At 38.7% G+C, this 15,246-nt stretch overlaps 1 protein-coding gene across 1 annotated transcript; it reads right to left on the bottom strand.

Annotated features, from left to right (window-relative positions):
- Positions 1 to 211: 211 nt before the first annotated feature.
- Positions 212 to 14,992, bottom strand: LOC121083779 (DNA repair protein complementing XP-G cells homolog). Its single transcript, XM_040584481.1, has 15 exons — positions 14,463 to 14,992; positions 13,660 to 13,835; positions 13,062 to 13,177; positions 12,866 to 12,958; positions 11,997 to 12,057; positions 10,941 to 11,084; positions 9,815 to 10,022; positions 8,588 to 9,538; positions 7,932 to 8,164; positions 7,438 to 7,557; positions 5,522 to 5,735; positions 4,249 to 4,393; positions 3,199 to 3,399; positions 2,204 to 2,288; positions 212 to 870 (listed from the first exon to the last, which is right to left on the bottom strand). The coding sequence occupies exons 1-15, from the start codon at positions 14,548 to 14,550 to the stop codon at positions 316 to 318; spliced, it is 3,390 nt and encodes a 1,129-aa protein (XP_040440415.1). The 5' UTR covers positions 14,551 to 14,992; the 3' UTR covers positions 212 to 315.
- Positions 14,993 to 15,246: the final 254 nt, after the last annotated feature.

Here is a 15,246-nt window from a genome sequence, read left to right as displayed (position 1 = left end):
TTAATGCCAAGGTTAAGGAAGCAACAGATCGCATGTGATTTTAACAGCTCTCTCACCTCAGAACGCAAAAAAGCGGGCATCACATTTTAGCTCAGTTTTAAAATCTCAAACCCGAAAACTTGTATCAAGTCCAATCTAGGTCTTTAACTATTTTTTCGTTGTTTAAAATGCCTCCTATTTAAGTTCTGGACAAAAAATGCATGACATATTATAGGGATAACTTATTATTTTATTATCAGAAATTCATTAGAATATTTACAAAGCTTAAGTCATAAAATCCACACGCACAGTGTCTCTCTTTTTTAAGGCTTTTCTTTAAGGCTTTTTCTTTTTAATTCCTCTCTTACTCCGTGATTTCTTTTTTCTGCCCTCAAACACAGGTTTGGCAGTCACCATTACTATCTTCCCCAGTTCTTCATCCTCACTACTTGAGCTACTGCACCCCTTTCTCTCTTTATGGTCTGCCATCTCCACTGCAGAGACATTTTTCCTCCTTTTGCTCTTGCCTAGATCTCTGCTTTCCGATTCCTCTACTGAGGAGTCACTAGAAGTTTCTGAAAGCTGCAACTTCCCAATAAAACCACCTCCACATAAACGTTCTTTTCTGGAATCTGAGTGTTTTCTTCTCTTTCCACTTTGGACTTCTGTTGCCACCGCTTGATGATTTGTGCAGCCTGCAGTACCTCCCCCCTTCCCTTCCCCATGCTGTTTAATTTCCATCTCCGTAACAGCAGCAGCCTTCCGAATTTCATCATCTGCTTCTTTTTCCTTTCTCTTCAGACAAGTCACAGCTCTGCGCAACCTCTGACTTTTAATAGCTAGTTTTTCATGCTGGGCCAGTCTGAAGAATGAATCAATTCGAAGCTGAGTCTATCAGAAATAAAACAGAGAAACACCTTTGGATGTTTTGTGATGGAAATGCAGTTGTTTTCTCAGCTATACCATAAAGCATCCCAAATTAAAGCACGACAAAGAACTAATGGAATTAATATGCATGCAAATAGATGTGAACAATAAGATGCATTATTATAGTAATACCCACACTTTATTATACATTACACAAGCACCTTTACAGAAACTAATAAGCAAACCCCAGTGAAATTGTATTAAGTATTGTGCTGATGATGATTAGACTTGGTTGCTATTTTCAACCCTAATACAGTCAGTCTCTGTAGTGCTCTTAAGTATGTCCTTACAAACACATATTTAGCTTCAAGCTGTTAAAACAACAGAATGTTTACTAAGCAAGTGTCATAAGAGCACTTCACATTTGCATATGCTAGTGCAACAAAATGCGGTTATTTGAAACAAGTTCATTGTAACACATGCTGCTACAGTATAGATTTAAGAGCAGAACTAGAAGTAGTCACACACACTGGGCCTTTGTTACTCAATCACAGCTAGGTTTGCTGTAATAGACTAAGCTAGTTCTCTATATTCTCCTTAAAATTACCTAAACCAGACAGATGCTTCCAAAGGATGTTCCAGTCCACCTGAAAGTACATGGATTTAACTACGGGTTTTGGTACCTTTCACTCATTTGAGTGATAGGGAGAATCTAGAACAGTGGTTTATACTACATGCCTACCTTGCTTATGGCAAAAGGAGAAAAGAATCTGACCTCAGGTAATCAATTTTACAACTGACTTTCACAGTATCACAGCATAACCTATGATTCACTTTTAAGTTTTATTAAAGTTGACAGAACATTTATTTGGAAATTAAGAGTAATAGTATCATTGGACACTTGCTCAACAATTCAGTGTGCACTCTTCCTCAAAGGACGTAGATGGTACTAAATGGTCAGTCTCACTCCACCAAAATCTCAGGGTCATTTTTATAAATAATTTCTAGAGACAGCACGCTGCCTTTTAAAAGTACTAAAGGTGCTTGAGGTACCTGTAGTTTCACGTACACCCAGAACAAACAGCAATCTGGACTTAAGATAGGTGCTTGAAAGGTAACAAATTTGAAAACAACAATTAAAATTATGTAGTGCCTCACAGCGCACCCAAATCATAAAAAAAAGACGTCTAGAGAAGTTTAACAACTTTAAAAAAATAAATATATAAAGATCAAAAAATATGGCCAAATCCCAGTTTCTCAGAAATGTACTTCAGATTAAAGCCTTGCTCTTCATTTTAAAATGCTGCTCTCTAAATCTTCCAGTTACCCTTAAGCTATACATAGTTTTATACTTTACCTGCTGCAAGTTCAGCTGTTTGATCACAGGCAACAGGATTTCATCTATCTTTGTCCTAGTCCAGCCAAAGTGATCCTGACAGAATGTACAGAAAGTTAAGGAACTTTACAAAACAGCTACTACTAGTATTTTGTAAACATATAAAATGAAAATTACTCAAACCAACCATGTCTGGAGGAAAGTTGCCCTACTCCAAAGCTTTTTCTGCTACAAAACCAGAGAAAATACTCTAAGTTGTTAGAGCTGACTTATGTAGTTCCAGTATTACACTACATGTCTCAATCACGCTGTTACATTTCTAATACAGAATTTTTTCTAATATCAACATTGCCAAAAGAGTGTCTTCCAAGACAGAACTTGTTTTGGCTATACAATACTGCTATAAATCAAAATACTTATAAATAAACCTTATTCTTGCACTTGTATGCACTGGAAGCTTCATTTACTGTTTAAAACACTATTAGCTCTGCACGCATTGTCATCTACTTTTCAACAATTTGCTGCAGCTCGAGCTGCAACACATGCAAGAAACAGACGTTATGGCAAGAAATGCAGTGAATAACTAGGCATAAATTGCAGACTGAATCATCATTTCTAATAAAGTTTTGAAACTTATTTGTGAAAGACTGTAAACATACATCAGGAGCGTGCAGACAATCCCACTCTAAGTCTAGAAACAGGCACAGCACAGTTACAGAAGCATATCGCAACAAACCAGGCAGTCCAGCTATGAGACTCTCTTTGCACGCAAAGTGAAGCAGCCCATTCTGTCAGGAGGACAGAGCAGCCCCGAGTGCCACACATGCATGGCTGCATTCCCTTCCATTCCAGAGCTGATGTCATTGTAGGAAAGCGCATACAGACGAGCCCGGGGGTCCCTCACACCAACGAGATGTTAAGAACTTGACACTCCATTACTGACTCACTAACAAGGCTTATGAACTTTAATCCCAGTATTTCTAGCTAACAAGTCCTGCCACATAGTAAAAGGATATTCTCTGATCTGCTCTATATCAGGCTTCCCCCAGGTGAATGAACCCTTTGTCTCATCCACTACAGGCTTCAGGTATGCTTCTGCCACTGCTGGATTTGGGAAACCTGAAGAAAGTTGCAGGTCCCGCAGTTTCTTCTTGACTTTGGTATCACGTGGATTAGGTCTCAATTTCTTATTCTTTTGGGCCTCATTCCACCACTCACTGAAAAACATCGAGGAAAGTATTCATTTGCCTCCATAAAATATGACTTGGAATATCAAGAGCCACCATGCTAATTTCAATAGCCTTAGCCTCCCTACTCCGGTTACTACACGAAACAAGGTGGGAAACTTCCAAATAAAAAATGGCCAAATGGACATACAACCTGAAAGTAGAAAAGACAAAACATACACAGTAAATGTAGCCATTGTAAGCCACAGTAGCAAGCATCACATGGATTCCCCATAAACCACTAAACAGAAGGCCCTAAATTCAGCCTCACTTAGGGAGGATGTTCCATACATAATGATAATTTTGGGTGGGGTTTTTTTTTGGTGCGCAAGAAAGAAAAAATAAAAAAATAAATAATAAAAAAAGAATTCTAACCATCCTTGCCATTGCCAATAGAACTGGCTTGGCCCTCTTCAAATCTTGAAATCTTGTTCTTCTCCACAGTCTACTTGTCTGTCTCTTTCTAGATCATCCATTCCTCACTCATTGTCTCTTTTCTATATGAGCAAGCTACAGTACCTTCTCACAAACTCAGGCAGAATACACCTCCACTCACTATTGATTCAGCTCTGCATTGAACTCAGAGGCAGTCACACAGTTCTACAGCTGTTCTGTTGTCTTCATTAGTCTCACTGCAATTGCTGTATCAACATGTCACCTTATCTACCTGCCATTTCAAATAGTGATATAATGGACTCATGTTATTTTACAGTTAACTTAGTCTCCTTAATGATATGCAATGATGAGCACATGATCATATGTTTTGTTGTACGCTTAAGCAGCATAAAAATAACATTCATATTATGGAGAGACAAAAAAGCAAAATACGATGAAGAATACCTGAATTTTAAGAGAGGTTCCAAGCCATGTCCAGGAAACTCATTTAAAATCTCCATTGCTGTCACAAAGCCAACATTTGGGATGCCCTCAGTGTAGTCACTTCCAAGCAAGTATGCCAAATTAATTAGCTTGTTTCGATCCAACCCTGAAAAAGAAAGAACATAAACCAAACAAACCCAGTAGATTCAGCATCTCTTACAAATTAAAAAATACATTATCTGAAAGGCAAAAAAAAAAAAAAAGGAACACAAAAGCATTAACTCTGTAAAATTACATTTAATTCAACATCAGAATTTGCTACATTGTATTTTGGAGCAGTGACAAAATGCTACTGCTAGCTCAAGCACTAACTTGCAAATGCATCTTGCCAAAACTAAAACGTTACAATGTTAAGACCATGGGAAATTCTGGGTTTCTAAAAGGTCAGATCTCCAGTTACTGTCCTGTTCTCATCTAATGCTGATTTGAATTTAATAACCCCTGAACCAGAAATAAAAGCACTCAGTTTGAATTCTAGTCCACAATATCAATGTCTCTGCTTCTTAAAAGTGTTCCCAAACTGGAAGCCTTTTGCTCTGTGCTAGTGCAGTTGCTAAGTAGACCGAAAGAGCCTGTGAAACAGCCAGAAAGGAGGAAGAATTCAGCTGACCACTTCCACTTGGCATGAGGCAACCAGACTGATTTCCACTGACTAGCTTCAGGAGCTTAGATTTAAAAAAAAAAAAAAATAAAATAAATAAATTAAAAAAAAAAAATCAGTGGACACAAGGAGGGACATGTGCCTAGGCACACAAAGCAAGACTATCAGGGGAAAACCAAAACAGAACAAAAACAAACCAACCCACCCACAAAACTTTTACAGACCATATATATTTTATATATGCCAGATCCTCTTCTAATAAATTATGTGTCAGCATGTCCAAAAATTAACTTTCATTTCCAGAAGACTATACCTGGTGACATCAGAATATAATTCTTCCACCATGTCAGAAAAGTCATGCTGACATTTACCCAGAAACGGGTACCACAGTTCATAGCTCCAGCCTTGATCACCACACTAACTCAGTGTATTAATTGCAGGTGTCTGAAAATTTAGAGGGGTTGTCTGGCAATAAAATCAGCAACCCAACTGCATGTCTTTAGAGACTCTCCAATGAATAGGCATTGTAATAACAGACACACAAAATTCTGCAGAAAATACAACTTAAAAAAGATACACAGCAGTGCTGTCTTAGCAAAGGCTGTATTTAACAAATCAATACCCAAGGCTTACCTAGCTGGTTTTGAAAATCAACATACTGATAATATTCCACATATTTGTTTTGACTGAAGAAATTTTTATAAACATGTCGTGCACCAAATAACCAAACATCACTATCATCAGTGATTGTCCCAGAGGTCTGATCAGTAAGGTCCAATACAGCACACTGTGCCTCTGCCTCCATTGGAGCTTCAATATACGGAATACCAAACAGACGGAGAAGCTCCTGTAGGATAGAGAGAAGACAGTTAACATTTCAACAAAAGAATAAACTTCTATTATACTTCTGCTTGACTCAGAACTGCTAGATTAACACTTGGGAGGTACTTAATATTCCACAGCAAATCTTAACTGCTACTAAAAAGTGCCAAGCACAGTTAAGTAAAGGGGGAGATCCCACTTACTCCTCTCAGGCAGACAGTACCATATAAGTCAGGCACCACATGATCACACTATTACTATGCAGGTTGAGAATCTGCTGTCTTAATTACACAAGCATACTGAAGTATTGTGCTTTCTATAACATGAAGAAAAGTTAATGCATTACAATTATGTGGGCTCCACAAAAGAAAGATGTAGGTTAAATAAAAAATTAAATAAAAAAAAAGTCAATCAGTCATCACCTTAGCTCAGAGAGTAATATGAAAGCATATGAGAAACATTTGTATCAAGCAGGAAACAGTGGTCAGACTAATCATCCTTTGGATAGTGTTTTCACATACATGTATTTCGACGCATTTTACACAATTTGCTTTTATGCAATAGATTATTTAGCATCAGTTAAATATCTCACACACACTAGGTTTACAGGCTTGTGTTAGTAACACAATTCTGGATTACAGCATCTCCAGAAATTATGCTTTGCATTTACTCTCCTGCTCCCAAGTTGGATGTAATAATCACTGCAAAAGTTAAGGTGTAAAATTTATTAAATATATATTTCATATGCATTCATGTATCTGCACATACACACATTTCTTTCTCATTGCAGCTGGTTTTTGTGCCCTAACAAAGTCAGTCTCAAGACTTAAACTTTTACTGTAATAAAGAGAAAAAGCACAAGGTCAAAGACTAACAATTACAAAGGTGTATCTACCATTATATGACATGTAATATTACAAAAGCACAATCTACTGGCCTTTAAAAAAAAAAATATCAAGTCAAGATATAATATGAGCAAATGTTTAACAAAGGAAACAAAAATTTTAATCATTTAAAGATTATCTAAATTAGCCCTTTTATGCAAATAAAATAAAAACACATATATATTTCCTCAGAATTAACGTTAGAATAGTTTATTACATCACAGATGCTAACACCAGTCCGCTACATTATGGATATGTTAACCTCAAGACATTGTATTGCAAGTAGTCCCTGCACTAGACTGCATTAACCCTTAAATGCTAATACTGAAACATAAGTTACAGGCTTACACAGGTGTTACTGGTGAGATTCTTTACAACCAGTTACCCAGAGAATAAATCTGGGCTACCATATGGATTTCCTGTAAGCTTTTAATCCTTAGGAGAAATCACAATTTACCTAACACCAAGATTACACCAATTTCATATTGCTGAACTTAACTTCTTAACATCTTGTTGTTCAATTTGCACCCTTCACAGCAACAGGCAAGGATCAAACCGGCCCAACCTTAAAAAGTCGGTGCTTTAAAAAATATTGATCTGTTCATAATTTTATTACTGTTTTATAATGTTATAACAGTTATTTAAAATTGTTGGAATTCAAGATTATCTAAATACTTTCAATATTTTAAATCAAGCAGACCAAACAGAACAAGCTCCTTCAAGGAAAAAAGGTGACCCATAGTTCAGCAAAATTACTAACAGCTTTTGAGAAAATGTTTGACTGGGGTGGAGGGCAGGACCACATCATGCTGTATCAAATCAAAATACTTCAACAAATACTACCTGGCTTTCCAAGAACATCTGTCCTGTTACAGAAGCCGCAACACGCTCCTGCTGCTGTTTTTGAGCCTGAAGCATGTTCTGCTCAGCAGAGAGGTCATTTTCTAATTCTTCTAGTTCTTCCTGAAAAATGAGACTTTCATTATTTCAACAATTCAGGTATACTTACTTAAGTAAAGCACGAAGTTCCCTACTATAATTATTCTAGTAGCATATGCTCTGTTAATTCATGCTTGGAAGTGTTGTAGTTTCTCTAATGCAGTAAATTATAAGACCAGAGATAGCTCTGTTCATCAGAGTGCTAAAACCTTAAAGTTTCCTCCAGATTTCAGAGCAATTATGGTTAACCATCATCTTTAAAGAAAAAAAAGTTCCCACAGAATTAGATACATATACGAGAAAGCAATGAAACAGTAGGAAGCTGTCCAATAGTTTTCCTTAAAAACTACTTGGGGACAGAGCACTTCATTACTAATTCAAACCAAATAAGGAGTTACCAAATTGATGTCTTGCCACTCATCCCCTGCATCTTTACCATCATCTTCTCTTTCAACGTTCTGATTGCTAGCCAACTGTACTTCATCAGACTCCTTCAGCAAGTCCTGAGCGACAGTATCGTGGCGCCCTGTCTCCCCTTCTGGAAGAACTGTTTCATCACCCAGTTTTTCATCGCATTGAGTAGGAAACTCAGCCTCATTACTGATTTCAGTAACCACTTCAATAAAACTTCCTATTAAAGGAAAATAAAAGATTTCAACTTCCTGCTGCTTGTTTAAAACTAAGTATTTGTACATGGCCTTAACTTGGGCATTAGTTTTTGTTTTGTGGGTTTTTTTTACTGTATGCAGTAAATGGATATAAGGATTGCGAAATTACAGAAACCAAGTGGTTAACCATTAATACACTAGTTAAGTTCAATGTATACAACAGCATGCTTTCCTGATTCTCTGTATTGTACAGTCAGCTTTCAATGATAAACCATAACACACTAAGGGGAAAATCATAGCTCAGATTTTTCTTCCCACCTCCTACTTATGTAGGAATAGATGTATTTTAAAGCATTTCTTACTAGGAGAAAAGCTTAACTTCAAATGACTACATAAACAATAAGGTCTTATTTTCTTATCTTTTTACACAACTAAAAAGCACATACCATCAGAATCACTGTCTTCAGACTCTGATATCCGTTCTCTTTCCTCCTCAGGACCTTTTGCTTCTGGAAAAGATCTAATATCCTTTTGTACCTCAGATGCATTCTCTTCTGTTAGCGAAATTACTTCCTCTATATTTTCAGAAATTGTCAAGTTTTCCTCATTTTTAGAAAGGTCTGCTGTTTCAGCACAAATCAAAGTCTGTATACAAGTTTGTGCAGGGGAACAGCTTGGCTTCTCCATGCACAAATTTATATCCTTATCTCTCAAAGAATTTAAGCCCATTTTGGAATCATTTTCTTCTTTGTCTACATCTTCTTTGCCTTTTCTAGTATTGTCAATACAAGAATAATTTCCAGCTCTAGATATACTGGCGTCCTTGGGTGTAATATGATTTCTTTCCAACTCCTGACTCTTTTGTTCACATTCAGTGTCTTGCATAATAACTTGGTTTGATGAATGAATTGTAAATGTAGGTATTTTTTTTCCCTCCTTATCTTCAGGAAACTGATCTTCTTCATCTGAGCTACTAAGCAGAAAATCCTTTAAGTCTGATCTTTCTGGTAGCACTCCACCAGTTTTAACAGTAACAACTTCCTCTCTTCTACCATCATCACTCAGAGCTTGCTGAATTGCCCGTAGTGTTCTTGGAGACACACTGCCTTCCTCTGTTATAGACTGGTACATGTTCAACCGTCCTGTATTTTCACCTCCCAGTTCTTCTTCTGAGCTGCTTTCTACCATAGCTGCCTGGATAGCAAGCAAAGTTCGAGGAGAGGGCGGTGCTGTCACCACCTTGTTATCTTTCTCTGTCTGCAACTTGTCAGATGTAACTAGCTTTGTATTAGCAGGAGCTTCATTGACTTTATTCAATTTAGTAAATTCAAGCATTTCTGATGAGGGTCCTGCAGTAGTTTCAAAGTCTCTAGTTGTAGATTCTCTTGCCTGAATACCTGAAAGAAAGTTTTTTGTTGATTTTTTCTTTATTAAGTAAAAAACTGCTTCATACTACCATTCCATTTTACATAAGGAACATCATTACATAAATATTAATAAACCAGTTTTGTACATGTTTACAGATCACAGTTAATTATGCCTAACAGTAACACACATGTCATGCATGTATTGGCTACATGCACCTGTAAACAATATTCAAGTTTTTCTTAAACTGACAGCTGCAGACTGCACATGTCATATAAGAGGTTTTAAAAAATTCAGACCTGACATACCCTTTATTAGGATATAGTGAGAAGTATCTTCGGAGACTACCCTCCTAGATTCCACTTCTTTCACAAAACCACCTTCATTTTCATATTGTGTTTGGATTTCACCCGAGTGCTGTTGATTCAATTCTTTTTGTACATTTTCTATGCACCGATTGAGGTTGCTTTTCCTAAGCAAACCCCTAAGCTGGTACTGGGAAAAGTCATTGGACTCCTTAAAAAAAACAAAAACAAACAAAAAAAACACCTAACAAAAACCAAAACCAAAACACCAAGACATCTTAAAGAAAATGCCACTAGCTGCGTCTTTTAAGCAAGTTCATTAACCCTTTTCTGAAAAGCCTTTTAAGAATTTCCTTTAGCAGGTAACATATGCCTTACTGACTGTTGCTCTCCCAAGCAACAGCAACACTAGCTCAGTAACACTCAACAATTCTAAAAGCTACCATTAAGTAGTTCTGGCTAAAACACAATGAGATCTTAATTGTAAGACCAACAAAATTTAGCTAGCTAACAGAGCTGGTCCCTATCTTAAAAACAATGCAATTATAATAGAACCCACATGTGGATGGTTTTACGATGATGGTTCTCAGCTTGCAACTGGGCACAAGCTATCATTTGATCTGACATATATAGCACTTTCAAAAATCAAACTATGCTCTGAAAAGCTGTTGAAGTGGTACTATAGGATCCCCCATTTGTCTCTGAATGGCTTTAGCAGCACATCTGTCTAAGTTACAACAGCCCTTTCCCAGCTGCCAGCTCCCCTAACAACCTGAGGGTTTGGAATCCAATCTGCATTCATTCTGCCTGGCTGATCCACACCAGCAGTATGCTCCTGCAATTGAAATCTGGGGTGTAAGACAAATGAAGCATGATCGTGGCATGATTTTTCCCAGCCTGAATTAGCTCTCCCAAATTTAGTGGAAATCAAGAGATAGGGCTCTGAATAGACACACAGGAAGGCTCAGTTAAGAGTTATCTCATTGGTCTTTTTTCCCCTCAGTGTAACATCTCTTATTAAATAGGCCTGGGGATAAAGCTTTCCAGATGTAGCAGCCTTACATAGTCTCCATCTGCACGAAAGGCAATAGCTCCCTTCTGATGGCTTGAAAACTATTTTAAATATTACCTCTGGCATTGCTTCAAATAATGTTCTATTGCGCTTTGTAAGTTCCTCCATATGAGTCAAGATCTCATGTTTTACTTCTGGAGGCAGTTTTTTGAAATCTTCGGATTCAATATCTACAGAATAAGGATTTTCACATAACTCTTCCTATAAAAATGGAAAGCAACATAAATACCTATTTTATATTACAGCACAGAAAGAACAATAAAATATTTAGAGCATCACTCCAAACAACAACCAAAAAACCACAAAATCTTTGTTGCTACTTCCTATACTGTGAAGAAAACAGTTAAGAGGTAACTACTACTTAATAAAATAAAGTACATTATTAATATACACTTTACAGAGAAACTTGGATTTACTCTTTTTACAAAAAGATAAATCACAGAAGCAGGTCCCATAACCTCAGCCTCAGCTATTTCTGATGTTATCCTTCCAAAGAGGTTCTCCTTCTGAATGTGAACTAATTCAAGGACAAACACTATTTCCAAGAGTTTTTTCTTCCCTGCCCCCCCTTTTTACTCTGATGAAAGCAGACATAATTCTATTATTAATTTTGCTACCTTCTTAGGTTATATATTTCTTTTCTCCCCTTCCCATGAGATCAGCACATCAGAAGGGAATATAGAATTTATCTGTGAAAACTTGAGGACCGAAATGCTTCAATATCAATTCACGTTTGCAGAAGCATGGGAATTTTGTTAAATATGCTGTCTTATATGAGCATAAACATGTGCACAAATGCATATATTGCACTTATATTGTTACAAAAAAACGTTTCTTCTTCACATGTCCAGAGAAACTGTTCAAATAAATAAAGATACCATAAGAAAATCCTATTCTGCTGCATTCTACTGGAGAAAATTAGATTTGTATTTCCTTATTAGTAGGAATTCATAGACTGCTGAAAATTAACTTGTTTGCTTGATAAGTAATGCTACAGTAAGACCTATAACTCCAAACACATTTTTTTGTTTTTAACCTTTTTGTTTGTCTTTCAAGCGTAGCATATGAATGAGATGATTGCTCACACTAACAGGGCGATTAGGATGCACTAACCTGCAAGATCTTTTTTTGGCCCATTCTCACTTCCCATTCTTTTTCATCTTCCTCCTCCGAGCTAAAAAATTGCAAAGAGAAAAAAGATGTAGATATTTACCTAGGAAAACAAAGTTCTTATTTTAAGCAAAGGGACATTAGTCATCCCTTCACTGATAAGTAAAAAAATTTACACACAAAGTACACACAGATATATACACATCTACACACACACACACACAAATACATACGTAAGTCAAGACCTGACCTGAACAGAAAGCAAGAAGGCAGACTTATGTCAGTTGAAACTAGACTGAGACAACTGTTGCTGTTTGAATCATTCCCCAATTCTTATTTGGTCAGCATTTAAAGTACAGAGAAGTACGTATAAATGCATGCAAAAAGTAATCTAACAGATAGCTCTACATTCCCACTTAGTGTTTTTTAAGAAGATGTCACAAGTTTGACAAGTACATACAAAGTATGTATATACATACATCTATACTACCAAATGAGGAGATGCATATCAGAATCAAGTTGCCACACACCAGCTACCCAAGCTTGAACAATCAGTTCCATTTAGTCATACAGATGTGGCCACAGAGACTGAAGTAGCGCATTCATACTTAAACATGAATCCAGCGTAATTTAATTTGTGGGTGAAAAGCTTGTCCTGTAACTTTTCCATAAATAACTAGAAGGATTCTGTATCTAGAGCTATAAACTAAGCTCTCCAAAAAGAAACTAAAATAAAATATAAATTAAAGAAATATACTTTATGCATCATAGAATCTCATGGGTCAAATGCCTTTCAGCAGCATCCAAAAAATATGGTTTATACTTCTGAGTTTATTATAGTAATTTAATCTGTTTTTCTTAATTCAACCTACCTATTCTTCTCTTCATCCTCTAAAGGCGGCAATGCATATATATCATCAATTCCTTCTCTTCGAACTTGTGTAATACTGGGCAAAACTTCATTCCTTAGGGAAAGAAAGGAAAAAAACAACCCAAACCAGTGATTAACAGCTACATAAAAAACTACCTGCCACTTATAAACAAGGGGAAAATATTTTTTATTCTTGCCTTTTGCCCTTAAGAGCAGTTTTGATAACTTGTCTCTTCAAAAATGTTTTCAAGAGTTTCTCTGTAGTTTTCCTGGAATCACTGAGGGCAACTTCCTTTCTTTGTCTTCGCTTAGCCTGTGAAAGTAAGATTAACACTCAGATTTCTCTGGATGCTGAAGGTACACATCCAGCAAATTACTGTTACAATCCTGTGTGCTGAGTCTATGAGTGACTCCTAACTCATCCTACATCAACGGGGATGTAGCCTTCAGACCCTCTGAATATCTATGTCAGTTTCCACTGTGGGACTCAAGGCACAGTTTTCAGCTTCTAAGAGTTGCATTCAGGTCCATACTGGAGTAAGACCCAGGCTTATGCCATCATCAGCCTCTCTGAAATCTGGCTTCTGTGCAAATCAAACCTGAATATATCAAAAGGGAGCAGCTGCACACTCCAACCAACAGCTAACCAAAACTGGGATTGCAAAGAACAACTCCAAGCCCTCCATCCTCATGGCTCAGAAACACCAGAAGAATAAGAAGGAAAACTGAAAATGGCTACATAGTATCAGAAGTACATCCTATTTTACACTGCAATGACTCAGCAAAGGTACTTACCAAGGTCTGCTTCTTCAGAAGTGGTGCCTCTCCATCAAAAACAAAGACAGGTCGAATTCGGAAAAACAGTAACTTGCAGAGTCGGTGAAACAGAGTGAGGAGGTGAGCATTTCGTATGGAACTGCCACCACGATCTCTGGCTCCCTTTATTGCTTGGTTCAACCAAATACTGATATCTTAAAGAACTGTTAAGAGGAAAAAAAGTGCTATCTTGCACATATACCATATTAATAGTTTCTATAAAATGCACATATTTTACTGAGTGGCTTTTGCCTGCTGTTCCAGGCCTGGCTTATTGAAACCAAGATTATCCAAACACTTGTGAACTTCAGAGAAGAATAAATTCTTGCCCTCATCACCCTGAACAAAAAGCAAAGTCAAAACAACTGTGCAACAAGTAAGTAATACCTCCCCAGTTACTTTTACAAATAAATGGAGTGTAACTTCTTTCCACATATTCCCAGCATTTAAGTGAGTATATATAACAGGAAAGTTGATGCAAAAGCATTTAACTTTTTCATCTTCTAGTCCTACAGAGAGCAGCATGTTTATTTATACAGCACAAAATCTTACAGTCCAACACTTGCATCAGGAATCTACTTTAAAAGTCCCTTTTTTATAAGATTAAAAAACCCAAAGAGCTCAGCATTTCAACATTATAAAGCATAAAATTTACTTATCAAAATGTTATGATTTAAAATGTAAAAAAAACCAAACACCCAAAACCTAGACATAGAAACAAATGTGAAATAGAAGAAGCTCCCTCACGAGCTTGGCTCCTCAACTTGACTTTGAAAGGATACCAACAGCAAGGATTTTTCCTTCCAGTATTTCGGGGTTTATAGGTCTTCCAGCACATTCAAGCAGTTTCCAAAGTCCTTGAACTCCCATTGTGCTCTCTTAGCCGCTTGAGGAGAATTTACGAGGAACAACAGCACGAATAACCCAAATATTACACGACCCACGCATGCTGTGCCATCGGTGCGAACGGTTCGTTACCGCAAGGCGAAATCCAGTGGCCGCTTGGGGCGGGGGCGGCCCCGCAGCCCCGGGCCGAGGCCGGGCGGTCCCCTCAGCTCGCGGTACCTGACACCCCTCCAGCACCTGCGCCCGAGCGCAGCCACAGCCGGCCGCGGGGTAGCCCCGGGGACGCCCCGGCTGCCCTCCTGCAGGGACCGCCACCCGGCCCCCGCCCCGGGTACGTGCTCAGGCGACCGGGGGCGGGCCGGGGTCCCGGCCCCGGGGGGCAGGGGAAGGCGGGGTGTCGGCGGGGCTCACCTGCCGCTGGGGGCGGAGCGCCGCCGCCCCAGGCCGAGGACCCCTCGCGGCGGCCCCGCGCAGCTTGCGCATGCGCCTGCCCCGCCCTGCCCCGCTGCCCGCCGGGAAGCGCAGTGGGCGGGGCGGGGCGGGGCGGGGCGGGGCGGGGCGGTTCCGGCCGCCCTGGGGTGCCCCCGCTGTGGCTCTGGCTGCCGCGGGCGTGCGGGTCCCGCCGCCCCTTTCCGGTGGAGCCCGGCGGCGAGTCCCAGGCGGACAGACCGCCCCGGCGCGCTGTCGCTGTCGCCTGAGGCGGGCGGGCTGCAGAGAGGG

The sequence above is a fragment of the Falco naumanni genome, chromosome 2 (genome assembly GCF_017639655.2).
Source record: "Falco naumanni isolate bFalNau1 chromosome 2, bFalNau1.pat, whole genome shotgun sequence".
Classification (NCBI taxonomy): domain Eukaryota; kingdom Metazoa; phylum Chordata; class Aves; order Falconiformes; family Falconidae; genus Falco; species Falco naumanni.
Note: the sequence above shows the minus strand (reverse complement) of the source record. Positions and strands in the feature narration are given on the sequence as shown.

Excerpts from the sequence above, each read along its gene's own strand:
- LOC121083779 (XM_040584481.1), bottom strand. The coding sequence starts at position 14,550 with ATGGGAGTTCAAGGACTTTGGAAACTGCTTGAATGTGCTGGAAGACCT. Across the intron at positions 12,058-12,865 it reads GAGGATGAAGAGAAGAATAG|CTCGGAGGAGGAAGATGAAA; the intron begins GTAGGTTGAATT and ends GCAATTTTTTAG. Across the intron at positions 871-2,203 it reads AACAGCTGAACTTGCAGCAG|ACTCAGCTTCGAATTGATTC; the intron begins GTAAAGTATAAA and ends TATTTCTGATAG.